Source organism: Podarcis muralis, chromosome 2 (assembly GCF_964188315.1).
Source record: "Podarcis muralis chromosome 2, rPodMur119.hap1.1, whole genome shotgun sequence".
NCBI classification, from domain to species: Eukaryota; Metazoa; Chordata; class Lepidosauria; order Squamata; family Lacertidae; genus Podarcis; species Podarcis muralis.
Window position 1 is genome coordinate 126,490,056 of NC_135656.1, and position 15,082 is coordinate 126,505,137.

The 15,082-nt window shown below is 46.1% G+C and overlaps 2 protein-coding genes and 1 long non-coding RNA gene across 7 annotated transcripts in view; all 3 read left to right on the plus strand.

The window, feature by feature from the left end:
* Window positions 1-12,166, plus strand: part of LOC114589645 (uncharacterized) — a 62,955-nt gene extending 50,789 nt beyond the window's left edge. For 2 of the 3 annotated variants that reach the window (XM_077923257.1, XM_077923258.1), the window contains 2 exons: window positions 5,118-5,292; window positions 9,902-12,166. In XM_077923257.1, coding sequence (XP_077779383.1) covers window positions 5,193-5,292; window positions 9,902-11,661 — 1,860 coding nt within the window. In that variant the 5' untranslated portion in view covers window positions 5,118-5,192 and the 3' untranslated portion in view covers window positions 11,662-12,166. The remainder of the gene's footprint in view (window positions 1-5,117; window positions 5,293-9,901) is intronic. The other variant, XR_013391636.1, reaches the window with a different exon arrangement.
* Window positions 1-15,082, plus strand: part of LOC114589789 (uncharacterized) — an 85,242-nt gene that overhangs the window by 20,331 nt on the left and 49,829 nt on the right. The window lies entirely within an intron of this gene.
* Window positions 1-15,082, plus strand: part of LOC144326690 (uncharacterized) — a 94,399-nt gene that overhangs the window by 8,061 nt on the left and 71,256 nt on the right. The window lies entirely within an intron of this gene.

The window sequence follows — 15,082 nt, forward strand, 5'->3', positions numbered from 1 at the left end:
TTTGGTATATCTACATCCAATATTCCCAATAAAAAGGCTTCTGTTTTGGGGGGTAAAATTTTGTTCAAATGTTTTCTTTAGTTCTTCATACACCGTATCCCAGAAGCCCTTGATTTTATCACATAGCCACCACATATGCAGAAGTGTCCCCTCTACTTGCTTACACCTCCAACGTAATTTTGATTTTCTTTTATACATTTTACATATCTTGGTTGGTGTTAAATACCATCTATAAAACATCTTTATCAAATTTTCTGTTACTGCCTCACAAGCCGTAAAATTCCAACTCTCCTTCCATAATTTTTCCCATGATGTTAATTGAATAGGTTTCCCTAAATCCATAGCCAATTTGATCATTACCACCTTTACCTGTTCATCCATATCCTTCCACTCCACTAAGATTCCATACATTTTAGAAATTACTTTTGTTTTGTTTTTTAATGCCATATTTTTCACCCCATAGGGCGCACCTAGGTTTTTGGGGGGTGAAATAAAGGGGGGAATTATTCTCCCCCCCCCCAGGTGCGGGAACCCCAGCCCCCAGAACAGGCTGTTATCTGCTACTTCGCCCAGCTCTCCCACAGCTTGTGGAGAGCTGCGTGAAGCCGGGGGGGGGGGGGCGCTCAGCTCAGCGCGCCCCAAGCTTCTGGGTGCAGGCAGCTCTCCTCTCGCTCTCCAGGCTTCAGCGAAAGCCTGCATTCGCCCCATAGGACGCTTCATTTTTGGAGGGGGAAAAGTGCGTCCTATAGGGCGAAAAATACGGTAATTCTTTATCCAATACTGAAATTGCAAAACCCTTTTTCTTGACAGCTTTGAAGACCTCATTTATTTGGTGATACTGGATCCACCCTGTTAGGTGGTGTTTTATTTCCTCCCGCAGTTTGGCCAAACTCATGCTGGTAGCTTCGAGAACACTGTCCAGCCACCTTGTCCTCTGTCGTCCCCTTCTCCTTGTGCCCTCCATCTTTCCCAACATCAGGGTCTTTTCCAGGGAGTCTTCTCTTCTCATGAGGTGGCCAAAGTCTTGGAGCCTCAGCTTCAGGATCTGTCCTTCCAGTGAGCACTCAGGGCTGATTTCCTTCAGAATGGAGAGGTTTGATCTTCTTGCAGTCCATGGGACTCCCAAGAGTCTCCTCCAGCACCAGAATTTGAAAGCATCAATTCTTCGGCGATCAGCCTTCTTGATGGTCCAGCTCTCATTCCATGCATCACTACTGGGAAAACCATAGCTTTAATTATACGGACCTTTCATGGCAAGGTGATGTCTCTACTTTTTAAGATGCTGTCTAGGTTTGTCATTGCTTTTCTCCCAAGAAGCAGGCGTCTTTTAATTTCGTGACTGCTGTCACCATCTACAGTGATCATGGAGCCCAAGAAGGTAAAATCTCTAACTGCCTCCATTTCTTCCCCTTCTATTTGCCAGGAGGTCCGGTGGCCATGATTTTCGTTTTTTTGATGTTGAGCTTCAGACCATATTTTGTGCTCTCCTCTTTCACCCTCAATAAAAGGTTATTTAATTCCTCCTCACTTTCTGCCATCAAAGTTGTGTCATCTGCATATCTGAGGTTGTTGATATTTCTTCCGGCAATCTTAATTCCGGCTAGGGATTCATCCAGCCCAGCTTTTCGCATGATGATCTCATCTGCGTATAAGTTAAATAAGCAGGGAGACAAAATACAGCCTTGTCGTACTCCTTTCCCAATTTTGAACCAATCAATTGTTCCATATCCAGTTCTAACTGTAGCTTCTTGTCCCACATAGAGATTTCTCAGGAGACAGATGAGGTGATCAGGCACTCCCATCTCTTTAAGAACTTGCCATAGTTTGCTGTGGTCAACACAGTCAAAGGCTTTTGCATAGTCAATGAAGCAGAAGTAGATGTCTTTCTGGAACTCTCTAGCTTTCTCCATAATCCCCCGCATGTTTGCAATTTGGTTTCTGGTTCCTCTGCCCCTTCGAAATCCAGCTTGCACTTCTGGGAGTTCTCGGTCCACATACTGCTTAAGCATGCCTTGTAGAATTTTAAGCATAACCTTGCTAGCGTGTGAAATGAGTGCAATTGTGCGGTAGTTGGAGCATTCTTTGGCACTGCCCTTCTTTGGGATTGGGATGTAGACTGATCTTCTCCAATCCTCTGGCCACTGCTGAGTTTTCCAAACTTGCTGGCATATTGAGTGTAGCACCTTAACAGCATCCTCTTTTAAAGTTTTAAATAGTTCAGCTGGAATATCATCACTTCCACTGGCCTTGTTATTAGCAGTGCTTTCTAAGGCCCATTTGACTTCACTCTCCAGGATGTCTGGCTCAAGGTCAGCAACCACACTACCTGGGCTGTACGAGACATCCATATGTTTCTGGTATAATTCCTCTGTGTATTCTTGCCCCCTCTTCTTGATGTCTTCTGCTTCTGTTAGGTCCTTACCACTTTGGTCCTTTATTATGGTAATCTTTGTACAAAAAGTTCCTTTCATATCTCCAATTTTCTTGAACAGATCTCTGGTTTTCTCCCATTCGATTGTTTTCCTCTATTTCTTTGCATTGCTCGTTTAAGAAGGCCCTCTTGTCTCTCCTTGCTATTCTTTGGAAATCTGTATTCTATTTCTTGTAGGTCTGCCTTGGATTTGTATCAAGATCATTCTATCATTTTTCAGATTTCATCCCAGTACAGCTTTTGCCACTCTTTTCTTGACTACGAGGGCCACTCCATTTCTTTTACGGGATTCTTCCCCACAGTAGTAGTTATGATGGTCATCTGAACTGAATTCGCCCATCCCTGTCCATTTTAGTTCACTGATGCCCAGGATGTCAATATTTATTCTTGCCATCTCATTTTCACCACATCCAACTTACCTTTCGGCTTTGGCCCAGCCGTTTCATCAGCTCTGAATCTACTTGTCCTTGTCCTCCTCTCTTCCTCAGTAGCATGTTGGACGCCTTCCGACCTGAGGGGCTCATCTTCCAGCGTCATAACTTTTATATGCCTGTTGTCTTTGTCCATGGAGTTTTCTTGGCAGGGCTACTGAAGTGGCTGGCCGGTTCTTCCTCCAGGTGGATCACGTTAAGTCTAAACTCTCCACTATGACCTGTCTGTCTTGGGTGGCCCTGTACGGCTTAGCTCATAGCGTCTCTGAGTTATTCAAGCCCCTTCGTCACAACAAGGCAGTGAAAGTGGCCCAATTCAATTCCATATTTTTCTTTCCCCCAGTTTTTGCTTCCTGAGGTGAAATCCACCAGGGGGGTTTAGGTTCTAAGACCACTTTATGTTTTTCCTATACTCTATATATCAATTTTCTTATTATATGATTCAAAACTGATTTCTTTCCATGTTTTAATATAATTGTCTTTAAACAGATTGGTGTTTTAATTTGTTAGCCAGATTCCCAAATACTTAGTTTTATTTACTGTTTCCAATCCTGATATTTTCTTTAGTTCTTCTTTTTCCTGTGTTGACATATTTTTTGCTAGCATACTAGTCTTATTTTTATTTAATTTAAATCCTGCCACTTCCAAATTCAAGGATTTTCCCTATTATTTCTGGTATGCTTTCCTCCAGATTTTCAGAAGTTAGAATTACATTGTCTGCAAAGGCCTTCATCTTGTGCGACTTCTTCCCCCTTGTTAGACCTTTTATGCCTTGGTCACTCCTTGTTGTCATTGCTAAGAATTCTAGTACCGTAATAAAAAGTGGAGGCGAAAGGGGGCAGCCTTGCCTGGTCCCCTTACTTATTTTACTTCTCTTATTTCACTATTTAGTATCAATTTGGCTCTCTGATTTCAATATATTGCCTCAACACCCCTAATAATATTTTCTCCAAGTCCTGCTTTTTCTGTATTTTTTTCATGAATGTAATGGTTCTAGGGGTTGCTCGTGCGTAAGCCTGTGCAAACACCTGGCTGGGTTGCCTGAGTGAACCTTTTCTGTCCGGACAGCCACTCACCCGTGGCTGACTCAATCGCTGGCAGAATCCGTCAGTGGGCGTTTCTTAAACTTCTTCCAGCAAAGAAGCTCTTTGACGCCTAGTCTCCTCCTACTCTCTCTGCGCGGAAGCCTTCTGCGCAAGGAGGGCGTGGGCAGCGGAGGACCCCTACTCTCCCCGCTGGTCCCCGGCAAGGAGTCCTGGGACCGCCTCGCCGCTTCCCCCATCTGCCCCCCTTCTCCACTGGTGCTACGCTGATTCTCTTCCCCAGAAGGTGGGCTGCTTCTCCCGATCCCTGGACGCTCTCTGGAATCCCTCTGGCTTTTGCTCTCTCCCTCCAGCACTGATGGCAGTTCCCTGACAATGAAGCTCCAAGAGATGTTGTCGAAGACCTATTCCGTGTCTATCAGCATCAAAATGGCTTTTTTATCTGATCTTGCTTCTAAATATTCTAAAATATCAATTATGTTTCTCATTTTATTGTGCATGTATCTGCCTGGTAAGAAGCCAGCCTGATCTCTGTATATTATTTCATTCAATACTTTATTTTAATCTGTTGGCTAGGATGTTGGCAAATATTTTATAATCATGATTGAACAATGATATAGGTCTATAATTTTTGATTAGTGTTGGATCTGCTCCTTGTTTGGGTCTCAGTGTGATAAATGCTTCTTCCCATGATTTTGGTATTCTTCCTTCCTTTAAAATTTGGTCCAGTACTGTTTCCTTGGTTCTGATAATATATCTTCTAACTTCTTATAAAATGCCGCCGATAATCCATCCGTACCTGGGGACTTTCCTATCTTTGCTTTTGAGATTGCTGCACCTCCATCATCACTGTTGGTAAATTTAGTTGTTCTATTTTCCAATCTGCTATTGTCGGGAGTCTATTTTGTGCTATGAATCATTCCATTTCCTCTTGGTCTTCTTCTTTTGCACGGTAAAACTTCCTATAGTAATTTAATTTTTCTTTGCATATTTCTTTAGGATCTTCAATTATTTTTCATTTCTCTATTACTCTCTCTTCTTATTTTTTCTTTAATTGTCATGTAAGTAGCCTACCTTATTTTTTTCGAACCACTGGAGAGGTATAGAAATGGGGCTTCTGTTGGGAAGGGGCCGCCCCATTTGTGCTTCTCCAGGGACAGGAGAATCCCTGCAGGGACTCTGAGGCTGCCTTTCCTTCTTCCTCTCTCCCAGGGACCCTCCAGCTCGTTTTGGCTCCTTGACTCCTCAGGAAGGATAAACGGAACAGATTCTGCAAAGCTAGCGAGGATGGAAGGGGGAAGATGGACGGATGACCTGGTCAGGTTGTCTCCTGCATCACTCCTCTCAGCCTCTGAGCATTCCCTCCCAGGGACCTCCGAGAGATCTGGTGAGTCCCAGGGGAGGGGAGATGGGGACCTAGATGGATGGAGCCAGAGAGGAATTGGAGTGTGGGGGGAGGCAGACAGGTGGATGGAGATGGAGAAGGGGAGCACCTTTTCGGGCTCCCCCACCTGCCTGCCTTCCTGCGCCTTTGTCATCTGCAGGCAATTTGAGCCAGGAATAGATCACAGCTCCCTGCCCGACGCGATGAATCGGCAGGTCTATCTAAATGTCTAAAACCAGTTCTGTGATCTGACTGCCCTGCCAATGCCAGACAACTCACTGATCCCTGCTTTGCAGTTTGAATGCAGATGGGGCCTCTGTGTGTTGTCTTTTTCTTTTTGGAATAACTTCTTATTTGCTTTTAAAAACAAGGAACATATGACTAATAAATGATACAAATATGTAGACTAAGTCTTCGCATGCCATTTGCATATCAAAAATAGCAGAATAAATTTGCAGGAATATCTATAACATGGTTCATCATTAGTGGTCGGTGTATGAGTTCTGGGTTCATGAATTGGTTTGAACTGAGTTATAGTCGCGTTTCCTCTTCTGTTGCTAATGAAAAAATACAGAGTTGGTCTCCTCATGGACATGGGTGGGGGGTTCAAAGTGAAGAAAGTGATTTACGTATAAATTTAAATTTAGACCAACCAGATTGAGGCAGCAGCTGATGGGGAGTGTTCAGGTGAACATGTTGCTGTTTGATTCACAGACAATAATAATAATAATAATAATAATTTATTATTTATACCCCGCCCATCTGGCTGGGCCTCCCCAGCCACTCTGGGCGGCTTCCATAAAAACCAAAAATACAATAAAATATCACATGTTAAAAACTTCCCTGAACAGGGCTGCCTTAAGATGTCTCTTGAATGTCAGGTAGTTATTTATCACTTTGACATCTGCTGGAAGGGCGTTCCACAGGGTGGGCGCCACTACCGAGAAGGCCCTCTGCCTGGTTCCCTGTAGCTTTGCTTCTCGCAATGAGGGAACCGCCAGAAGGCCCTCGGCGCTGGACCTCAGCGTCCGGGCAGAATGATGGGGGTGGAGACGCTCCTTCAGGTATACTGGACCGAGGCCGTTTAGGGCTTTAAAGGTCAGCACCAACACTTTGAATTGTGCTCGGAAACGTACTGGGAGCCAATGCAGGTCTTTCAAGACCGGTGTTATATGGTCTCGGCGGCCGCTCCCAGTCACCAGTCTAGCTGCCGCATTCTGGATTAGTTGTAGTTTCCGAGTCACCTTCAAAGGTAGCCCCACGTAGAGTGCATTGCAGTAGTCCAAGCGGGAGATAACCAGAGCATGCACCACTCTGGCGAGACAGTCCGCAGGCAGATAGGGTCTCAGCCTACGTACCAGATGGAGCTGGTAAACAGCTGCCCTGGACACGGATTTGACCTGTGCCTCCATGGACAGCTGTGAGTCCAAAATGACGCCCAGGCTGCGCACCTGGTCCTTCAGGGGCACAGTTACCCCATTCAGGACCAGGGAATCCTCCACACCTGCCCGCCTCCTGTCCCCCAAAAACAGTACTTCTGTCTTGTCAGGATTCAACCTCAATCTGTTAGCCGCCATCCATCCTCCAACCGCCTCCAGACACTCACACAGGACCTTCACCGCCTTCACTGGTTCTGATTTAAAAGAGAGGTAGAGCTGGGTATCATCCGCATACTGATGAACACCCAGCCCAAACCTCCTGATGATCTCTCCCAGCGGCTGCATGTAAATGTTGAAAAGCATGGGGGAGAGGACAGAACCCTGAGGCACCCCACAAGTGAGAGCCCAGGGGTCTGAACACTCATCCCCCACCACCACTTTCTGAACACGGCCCAGGAGGAAGGAGCGGAACCACTGTATAACAGTGCCCCCAGCTCCCAGCCCCTCAAGACGGTCCAGAAGGATGCTATGGTCGATGGTATCAAACGCCGCTGAGAGATCCAGCAGAACTAGGAAACAGCTCTCACCTTTGTCCCTAGCCCGCCGGAGATCATCAACCAGTGCGACCAAGGCAGTTTCAGTCCCATGATGAGGCCTGAATCCCGACTGGAAGGGATCCAAATGGTCCGCTTCTTCCAGGCGTGCCTGGAGTTGTTCGGCAACCGCTCGCTCAATCACCTTGCCCAGGAATGGAAGATTTGAGACTGGGCGATAGTTGGCCATCGTGGCCGCATCTAAAGATGGTTTTTTAAGAAGTGGTTTAATAACCGCCTCTTTCAGCGGGTCTGGGAAGGCTCCCTCACGGAGGGAAGCATTCACCACCCCACGAAGCCCATTGCCCAGTCCTTCCCGGCTAGCTTTTATAAGCCAGGATGGGCAAGGATCCAGGAGACAGGTGGTTGGTTTCACTCGCCCAAGCAGCCTGTCCACATCCTCGGAGGTAACAGATTGGAATTGATCCCACTCAACTTGACTAGACAGAACTCTAGCACTCTCCCGCCCCGGCCCTGCTCCCACGGTGGAGTCTACTTCTTCCCGAATCTGAGCGATTTTATCTGCAAAAAACTTTGCAAAGTCATTGCAGGAGAACATGTGGCCCGTACTGGGCCCCGATGTTGCAGGTGGTTCCGCTAAATTGTGAACCACCTGAAAAAGTCTCCTGCTGCTGTTTTCTGCAGATGCAATAGAGGCGGTGAAGAAAGTCTTCTTCGCCGTCGCTATCGCCACTTGGTAGGCTCGACGTTGAGCTCTAACCTGTGTCCGGTCAGATTCGGAATGAGTTCTCCGCCACCGGCGCTCTAGCCGTCTCAACGATTGTTTCATTGCCCTCAGATCCGTGGAAAACCACGGGGCTGTCCGGGCTCCATGCAATCGGAGAGGGCGCTTCGGAGCCAAACAGTCAATAGCCCTGGTTAACTCCACATTCCAGCGGGCCACCAGGGAATCAGCTGAAAGGCCATCAACATGGGATAAAGCATCCCCTACCACTCTCTGGAAACCATTTGGATCCATTAAGTGGCGGGGGCGGACCATCCGAATTGGTCCCACCTCCCTGCAGAGGGGATGGGTCGCAGAGAAGTCCAGACAAGGTGTAGATGTTCCATACATACCTGTATGTGATGAACTTCAACTCTTTGGCTGGAGACCAACAGCGTCTGGCATTCTAACATCCAGACAGTGAACCCAGAATGGAGGGATATCAACTGTTTCCTCTGTGAATGTTCTGCGTCTAGTCATGCCTTTTAAAACAATGACCAGGCTTCTCTGAACCACCCAGGCCTTCTTAAATGCCGGCTTCAGAGTTTTTAGGGAAGTTGATGTAAATTCTGTCAGGCTTGTTGTTTTTGCTTCTGTTTGCATTTGATTGACCAAAGACATGACTGACCTTGGAGATGGAGTGGATTCCAGGGTTGAGCCAGAACAAAATCCATTCCAGATAAAAGCCAAGCAATATGTCAGTAAATACCAGCCAGAGAAAATGTTTGGAAAATGCTCTATAGATGGTATCTTACGCCGGCAAAATTGGCTAAAATCTATAGATCAGAAAATAAGACATGCTGGAAATGTGGTGAAGTGGAGGGAGACCTCTACCATATGTGGTGGCAATGCAACAAGGTGAAGGTTTTTTGGGAAGCAATTTATAATGAACTTAAAAAAGTTTTTAAATATACTTTTCCCAAAAGACCTGAGGCCTTTTTGCTGGGAATTATGGGTAAGGAAATAAAAAATGAAGATAAAAAAATATTTCTCTATGCCACCACAGCCGCAAGAATTATGCTGGCACAAAACTGGAAAACAGAAACTATACCTAACGTAAGTGACTGGCAGGTCAAAATGATTAACTATGCCGAGCTAGATAGATTAACAGGCAGAATACGAGACCAAGACGACCAGAAATTTCAAAAAAATTGGAGTAAATTTTGGAAATATATTGGAACGGATATATAGGAGGAACTGGCGGTATTAGAAAAACTTTATCAGCTAATAATTATAAACTTTAATAAACTAATTACGCAACCCGGGATTTATTTGATACTTACCAAAAGGGTGAAGGGAAGTCAAAGGCTAAGTAGAGCCTAATGTTTATATTATTTTTTTGTATGATTGTACGCTTACTTTTTGTATAGCATGAAAATAGGATGAATAATTTATGTTAAAATGTTTATTTTTGTATTTCTTTGTCCTTTTTTCGTTTTTCTTTTACAAATTCTGAATAAAAATTTACTTGCAAAATGTACGCTTACTTTTTGTATAGCATGAAAATAGGATGAATAATTTATGTTAAAATGTTTATTTTTGTATTTCTTTGTCCTTTTTTCTTTTTTCTTTTACAAATTCTGAATAAAAATTTACTTGCAAAAAAAAAGGGAAGTTGATGTAAATTCTGTCAGGCGTGTTGTTTTTGCTTCTGTTTGCATTTGATTGACCAAAGAGATGACTGACCTTGGAGATGGAGTGGAGTCCAGGATTGAGCAAGAACAAAATCCATTCTAGATAAAAGCCAAGCAATATGTCAGTAAATACCGACCAACAAAGACAGTGAAAACTATAGAGAGGCCCCACATCTAGCTATTTTTAGTTCTTCCTCTATCACAAGCATTAATTGACTTGGTTCAATGATCTGGAGCTCCATTTCTTCCTGAGGCTCTAATTCGCTTCTCTCTTCATTGCAGATGGAGATGAACTGGAAGGGAAGAACAAGGGGGAGCACAACAGAATCCACATAGCGGAGAAGTCAAATAAACATTCAGAGTGTGGAGAGAACATCCGTCCGAGCTCCCAGTGCACCTCCCGTCAAAGAAAGAGCTTCATTCGAAGGAATAGCCTCACTTCACACGAAAGAACACAGAGCAGGGAGAAATTGTATCAGTGCTTGGAATGTGGAAAGAGCTTTAATCAAAGCGCACATTTCACTTCCCATCAAAGAATTCATACCGGGGAGAAACCCTATCAGTGCTTGGAATGTGGGAAGAGCTTCAGTCTCAGGCACCATCTCACTTCCCATCGCAGAATTCATACAGGGGAGAAACCCTATCAGTGCTTGGAATGTGGGAAGAGCTTCAGTCTCAGGCAAAATCTCACTTCCCATCAAAGAACGCATACAGGAGAAAAACCCTATCAGTGCTTGGAATGTGGGAAGAGCTTCAGTCTCAGGCACCATCTCACTTCCCATCGCAGAATTCATACAGGGGAGAAACCCTATCAGTGCTTGGAATGTGGGAAGAGCTTTAATCAAAGCGCACATCTCACTTCCCATCACAGAATTCATACAGGGGAGAAACCCTATCATTGTCTGGAATGTGGAAAGAGCTTCAGTCTCAGGCAAAATCTCACTTCCCATCAAAGAACGCATACAGGAGAAAAACCCTATCAGTGCTTCGAATGCGGGAAGAGCTTCAGGGAGGGGGCCAAGCTCACTTTGCATCAAAGAACTCATAAAGGGGAGAAACCCTATCAGTGCTTGGAATGTGGAAAGAGCTTCAGTCAGAAGGTGAATCTCACTTCCCATCAAAGAATTCATACAGGAGAGAAACCCTATCAGTGCTTGGAATGTGGAAAGAGCTTCACTGATAGCTCCAGTCTCACTTCCCATCGCAGAATTCATACAGGAGAAAAACCCTATCAGTGCTTGGAATGTGGAAAGAGCTTTAATCAAAGCGCACATCTCACTTGCCATCAAAGAAATCATACCGGGGAGAAACCCTATCAGTGCTTTGAATGTGGGAAGAGCTTCAGGGAGGGGAACAAGCTCACTTCCCATCAAAGAACTCATACAGGAGAAAAACCCTATCAGTGCTTCGAATGCGGGAAGAGCTTCAGGGAGGGGAACAAGCTCACTTCCCATCAAAGAACTCATACAGGAGAAAAACCCTATCAGTGCTTGGAATGTGGGAAAAGCTTCAGTTACAGGGCCAATCTCACTTGCCATCGAAGAAGTCATACAGGGGAGAAACCCTATCAGTGCTTGGAATGTGGAAAGAGCTTCAATCGGAAGGATAGTCTCACTTCCCATCACAGAATTCATACTGGGGAGAAACCTTATCAGTGCTTGGAATGTGGAAAGAGTTTTAATCAAAGCGCACATCTCACTTCCCATCAAAGAATTCATAGAGGAGAAAAACCGTTTCACTGCTTGGAATGTGGAAAGTGCTTTAATCAAAGCGCACATCTCACTTCCCATCAAAGAATTCATACTGGGGAGAAACCCTATCAGTGCTTCGAATGTGGGAAGAACTTCTGGGATGGGAGAAACCTCACTTTGCATCAAAGAACTCATACAGGGGAGAAACCCTATCACTGCATGGAAGGTGGAAAGAGCTTCACTCATAGCTCCCATCTCACTCGCCATCAAAGAATTCATACTGAGGGGAAACCAAAAAAGAGAAATAAAACAAAAAATATTAAACAATCCTTACAAAATACAATTCTATAGAAAAGAGAAAGGGGGGGATATAAACTAAAAATACTGTTTATGACATTTGTATCATATATAACATCATTCGTCAACCCATAGAAAGGCAGGCTCCCCCACTTCTCCCCTGCGTTACCCCCTCTTCTCCCCATATCCCACCCTGAGAGATCCTTCCTTTCCTGTGTTCCTTGCAGGTCCCTCGCACCTCCAACTCTCCTCTTCCTATGTGTGTCCTAAATTCAAAATAAAGGAATCTTAATAGAAAATATTAAAAATATAAAAAATACAAAAAAATGATGATGATGATTTATTGATACCCTTGTAAGGAGAATCAGAACTTACAGGGTTAAACAGTTCTGAGTGACATCTCACATTCTGAGGCGTGGTTATGTTCACATACGGGAAACTTTCTTTGTGTGAAGCTCTTTCGTTTTTGACTGAGAGGCGAGAAGATGCCAGCCATTTCGCCGGGCTGATTTATGATGTTTTTCTACTCATTAAAGACTGTTGGAGATCAGAAAGAAAAGCTTGCATTCAGTCTGATTTATTACCCACACAAGGCAACAGTTTTCCTGCCACTGCAAGGACTCTGCTAAGTAAGAGAGCCGAGGGGGCTCATGTTTTCTATCGGCATGGACAGTGATGCAGCAAGAAGCGTACTGGACGCCATCTTATCTTCATAGGTTATGGGAAGCCAGCTGAGCTGGAGCCAGTTGGAGCTTTTGCCTAATGTTTTGAGGCAGAGAAGCTCGCTGGGGAGGATCTCATCTTCAGGACCAGGTGCCAGGGAGCTGCTGCTACGTGAGTACGCTGAGCCCCGGGGGAGAAGATGGCAGAGGGCCAGGAGTCATATTCCGTCCCTTTTGAAAAAATGGCAGAAATTGGGAGGAGTGGTCCAGGAATCTGAAGGCCTGGCTGGTAGCCAAGGGTCTGTGGGAGGCGGTCCAAGGGCCTCCACAGCAAGCTGCAGCCGGTGCTTCAGCAGCAGATATTGCAGCTGCCCATGCTTCGCAGAGGAATCAGAAAGCCCTGGGAGCTATAGTGCTCAGTTTGGAGGGCTCATAGCTTCCTTTGGTAGAGGGGCTTGAGACTGCTCATGAGGCCTACCAGGCACTAGAGAGAGTGCACCACAGGACCACAGCTGGGGCAAAAATCCACACTACCAGACGCTTGTTTGAGATGAAGCTGCGTCCTGGTGATAGCATCAGACAGCATGTAACTGAGATGCTTTCTGTTTTCAACCAGCTGAGACTGTTGCAAGTCAACTTTTCTGAGGAACTGAAAGTTTATATTTTGCTCAGCTCTTTGGACAAAAGTTATGACAATTTGTGTCTAACTTTGGAATCGATGAGTCCAGCCGATCTTACGCTTCAGTATGTGACTGGTAGCTTGTGTGACGAACAGGAACGCCGACTCAGAGAAGGCCGTGCTGGCACAGAGAGCCCTGCCGGGTGCAGAGGGGGGGCCAGGCCAGCAGAGGGCACAGTTCAGGCTTTTTCCACTTGTCGCTGTTTTATCTGTGGGTCTGTTGACCATCTGCGTCGATCCTGTCCGCGGAGAGCCAGAGAGGCTGGGCAGGATGTCTCCAAGGTCGCTTCCCATGGCAGTCAGCCAGGTTTCCATGGCAGCCAGTCCAGGAGAGGAGGTCAGCATGGGAATGCAAAGGGAGGACGTGACACAGGGAGTGACGGTTCTTATCAGCTTGCAGCTGCCTCCATGGCAACGCTACGGGACAACTCCAGTGAGGGCAGCATGCTACGTTGGGTCATCGACTCAGGAGCCAGCCATCATCTGATGCCAGTGCCACCTGGTGGTGAAATGTGGAACTGCAGGGCTGTTTCAACTGGGAAAACAGTCACTCTTGCTGATGGCTCACAGAGACATTTAACCACTGTTGGCAATTTGTTTGTTTCTTTTTTACAGGCGGAGCTGGAGGTCTACGTTGTGCCTGGAATGAAATGTTGTCTTTTATCTGTATCTTCTCTTTTACAGGAGGGGTATAAGGTTTGCTTTGAAAATGATGTCTGTTCTATTTCCAGGGGCGGGAGACAACTGGTCAGTGTTGCATGTCAGAACAACCTTTGTTCTGGAGACACCTCTGGAGGGTAAGAGGGACGCTGAGACAGCACAGGCTAAGTGTGTTAATGTTCCCACTCATGATTCATGTGCTCATTTGTGGCACAGAAGAATGTCGCATGGCTGTTGGAAAGATATCCAGAAGTTGCCTGAATGCACTGTAGGTTGCAAGATGAAAGCATGTGATAAATTCCTAGATTGCAGGGCATGCAGAAGGGCAAAGGTACAAAGGTGCAGTTATCCCAGATCGGAGAGGGTAACCACAAAGCCTTTTGAGCTTGTGCACACAGACCTTAGTGGTCCCATGCCAAGGCCGAGTCTGGGCGGGGCCAGGTTGGTGCTTACGCTGACAGATGATTTTACCCAGAACGGGTGGTTCTTCTCACTGAAACAGCAAAGCGAGGCAGCGCAACTGATCAAAGACTGGGTTGCGGCGGTGGAACTACAGTTTTCCACCAAGGTGCAGAGTTTTAAGAGTGACCGAGGCGCAGAGTTCTCTGGGTCTGCTCTGCAGAGTTTCTTCCACCAGAAGGGAATACGTCACAGGTTGACGGGTGCTGCTTCTCCTCAGGAGAGTGGCATGGCGGAGCGCAGGAGCAAGGCACTGGCTGAAACAGCTGACGCTCTATTGTTTGACTCTGGTTTGCCTCAGAGCTTTTGGGCTGAAGCCTGGAGGACGGCCAACTTCACGATGAACAGGTCCTATAACTCTGTTGTAGGTGACACACCATATTTCTTGCTGCACCGGAAGAAACCGAAGGTGCATTTCTTCCGTGTGTTCGGTTGCGAAGCTTGGGTGCTTGTGCCAAAGGCTCAACAAAAGAAAGGTGACCCGAGGTCCCGGGAAATGATCTTTTGTGGGTACGAGCCTGCGACAAAAGGGTGGAGGTTTGCCTATCCAGAAGGTGATCAGTCCAGGCTTCTAATCAGCAGAAATGCTGAGTTCTGTGAGCAGAATGGTTGGTCAAGGATCCTTGCGAATCCTGACGTTCTCTCAGAATGTCTGTCTGATTCTGAGGAGGAGAGAGAGTCAGAAGCTAAACCTGTTGATGAGGACCAGGTCTCTGACCAGGGTCAAGAACAGGGAGGGGCATCTCCACAGGTTGTTAAAAGAGAGCCCAAGAGTGAGCCTTCGTTTCCCGTTAGCAAAGTGCAGGAGGCCCGAAGATGCAGTAAGTCAGAGGGGGAGTCTTCTGGTATCAGTGACACACCTGCTGACCCCAGTGGGTCAGAGGGGGCACCTGAGACAGTGCTCAGACGTTCCGCACACACCACAAAGGGGGTACCACCTGAGAGGTTTCAGGTCACCAGCGTGTGGGTTGGTTTCGCACAGTGCGAACCTGAGAGTTTTGAGGAGGTTCAACAG